The sequence below is a fragment of the Monosiga brevicollis genome, genomic scaffold (assembly GCF_000002865.3).
Source record: "Monosiga brevicollis MX1 MONBRscaffold_173 genomic scaffold, whole genome shotgun sequence".
Taxonomy (NCBI): domain Eukaryota; class Choanoflagellata; order Craspedida; family Salpingoecidae; genus Monosiga; species Monosiga brevicollis.
The window spans coordinates 2,320-3,444 of NW_001865165.1; the positions used below are offsets into that span (position 1 = coordinate 2,320).

Below are 1,125 nucleotides of genomic sequence, written 5' to 3' on the forward strand. Positions count from 1 at the left end.
ACACCCCGTCGGCACTCCTCGAGTCGGGCATGCATGAGCTATTCTGGACGGCCTACGAGCAGCTATCGGATCAGGGCCTGGCCGCCGCTGCGGTGACGCGTCTGTTTGACGACAATGAAGGGCAGTATCAGCATCGCCCCATGCGGCAAGTACAGCCGCAAACCGTCAGCAGGTACCTGAGTCTTGGGACATGCCTGGTCCAATTTTTGCTGCTGCTGGAGGCCATGCCAGCCCCCGATCCGTCCAGCTTTCTGGGCCAGGTGCTTGCCAGCCGCGGCCCTGCGGTAATCGATGCCACCGTGGCTCTGAGTGCGGGCCTGAACGCTGAAATGACCAAGAAAGAGCTGGTCGAGCCCCTCACGTCCCTGTGGCTGGCCCTGGTGGAGGTGGAGCTGAGCCTCTTTGACAACGACAAGGTGCACTTTGTCAACGTCTTCCTATTGTGCACGGCCGTGTCCAAAGGAAGCGGCATCCTGCAAGACATCAGGCAGTGGACCACGACGCCCGCTGGACTGCTGTACATTTTCAAATTGTTCCTGCTTCACCGTGGCAAGAATGAGTCGTGGTCAGTGGCCAACGAGTTGAGGCCGTATATGCAGCCCGGGCGATTGGTGCATTTCTTGAGCCAGCGCATGAGCATGGCACGAACAGCGAGCATGGCCGAGGGGCAGGCTGGAGTCGACGTCGATATCCGAGCCGATGGCGACGTGACGGACGAGACGCTGCGCACCATTGTCTGTCGAGGCATTGAGCTCAATGTGGAGGAGCTTGGGGCTGCGCTGGAGCAGATGCGCAAAGACATGACGGAAATATTGGACAAGCACCTCTTGCTCGACTCACGCCTGCGGAAAGATTACGAGAAAGAATATGAGCGGCTGCGATTGAAGGAGGATCGGACCAACAGGGTCAAGAACTGGTGGGTGGGCCATGGCAGTCCAGCCGAGAACGCGCTGTTTGATCACATTGGCCAGACCCCGAGTCTGCGGCAAGAGTTTATCCAAACCGAGCATGGGTCCAATGGCGAGCTGACCTTTCGAGAGGACAGGGTGCGGGTATGGCTCCTATATGTGCGCAGGTTCAACGAGCTAGCACTCACCTACACGCACATTGCCGGAGGTACGATTG

The 1,125-nt window shown here is 58.8% G+C and overlaps 1 protein-coding gene across 1 annotated transcript in view; it reads left to right on the forward strand.

Annotated features, from left to right (window-relative positions):
• Positions 1–29: 29 nt before the first annotated feature.
• The window catches only part of MONBRDRAFT_30633 (uncharacterized protein), a gene marked incomplete at both ends in the record, with an annotated part of 2,858 nt that continues 1,762 nt past the window's right edge, over positions 30–1,125 (forward strand). The window contains one exon of the mRNA XM_001751081.1: positions 30–1,116. Within this exon, the coding sequence (XP_001751133.1) occupies positions 30–1,116 (1,087 nt within the window). The remainder of the gene's footprint in view (positions 1,117–1,125) is intronic.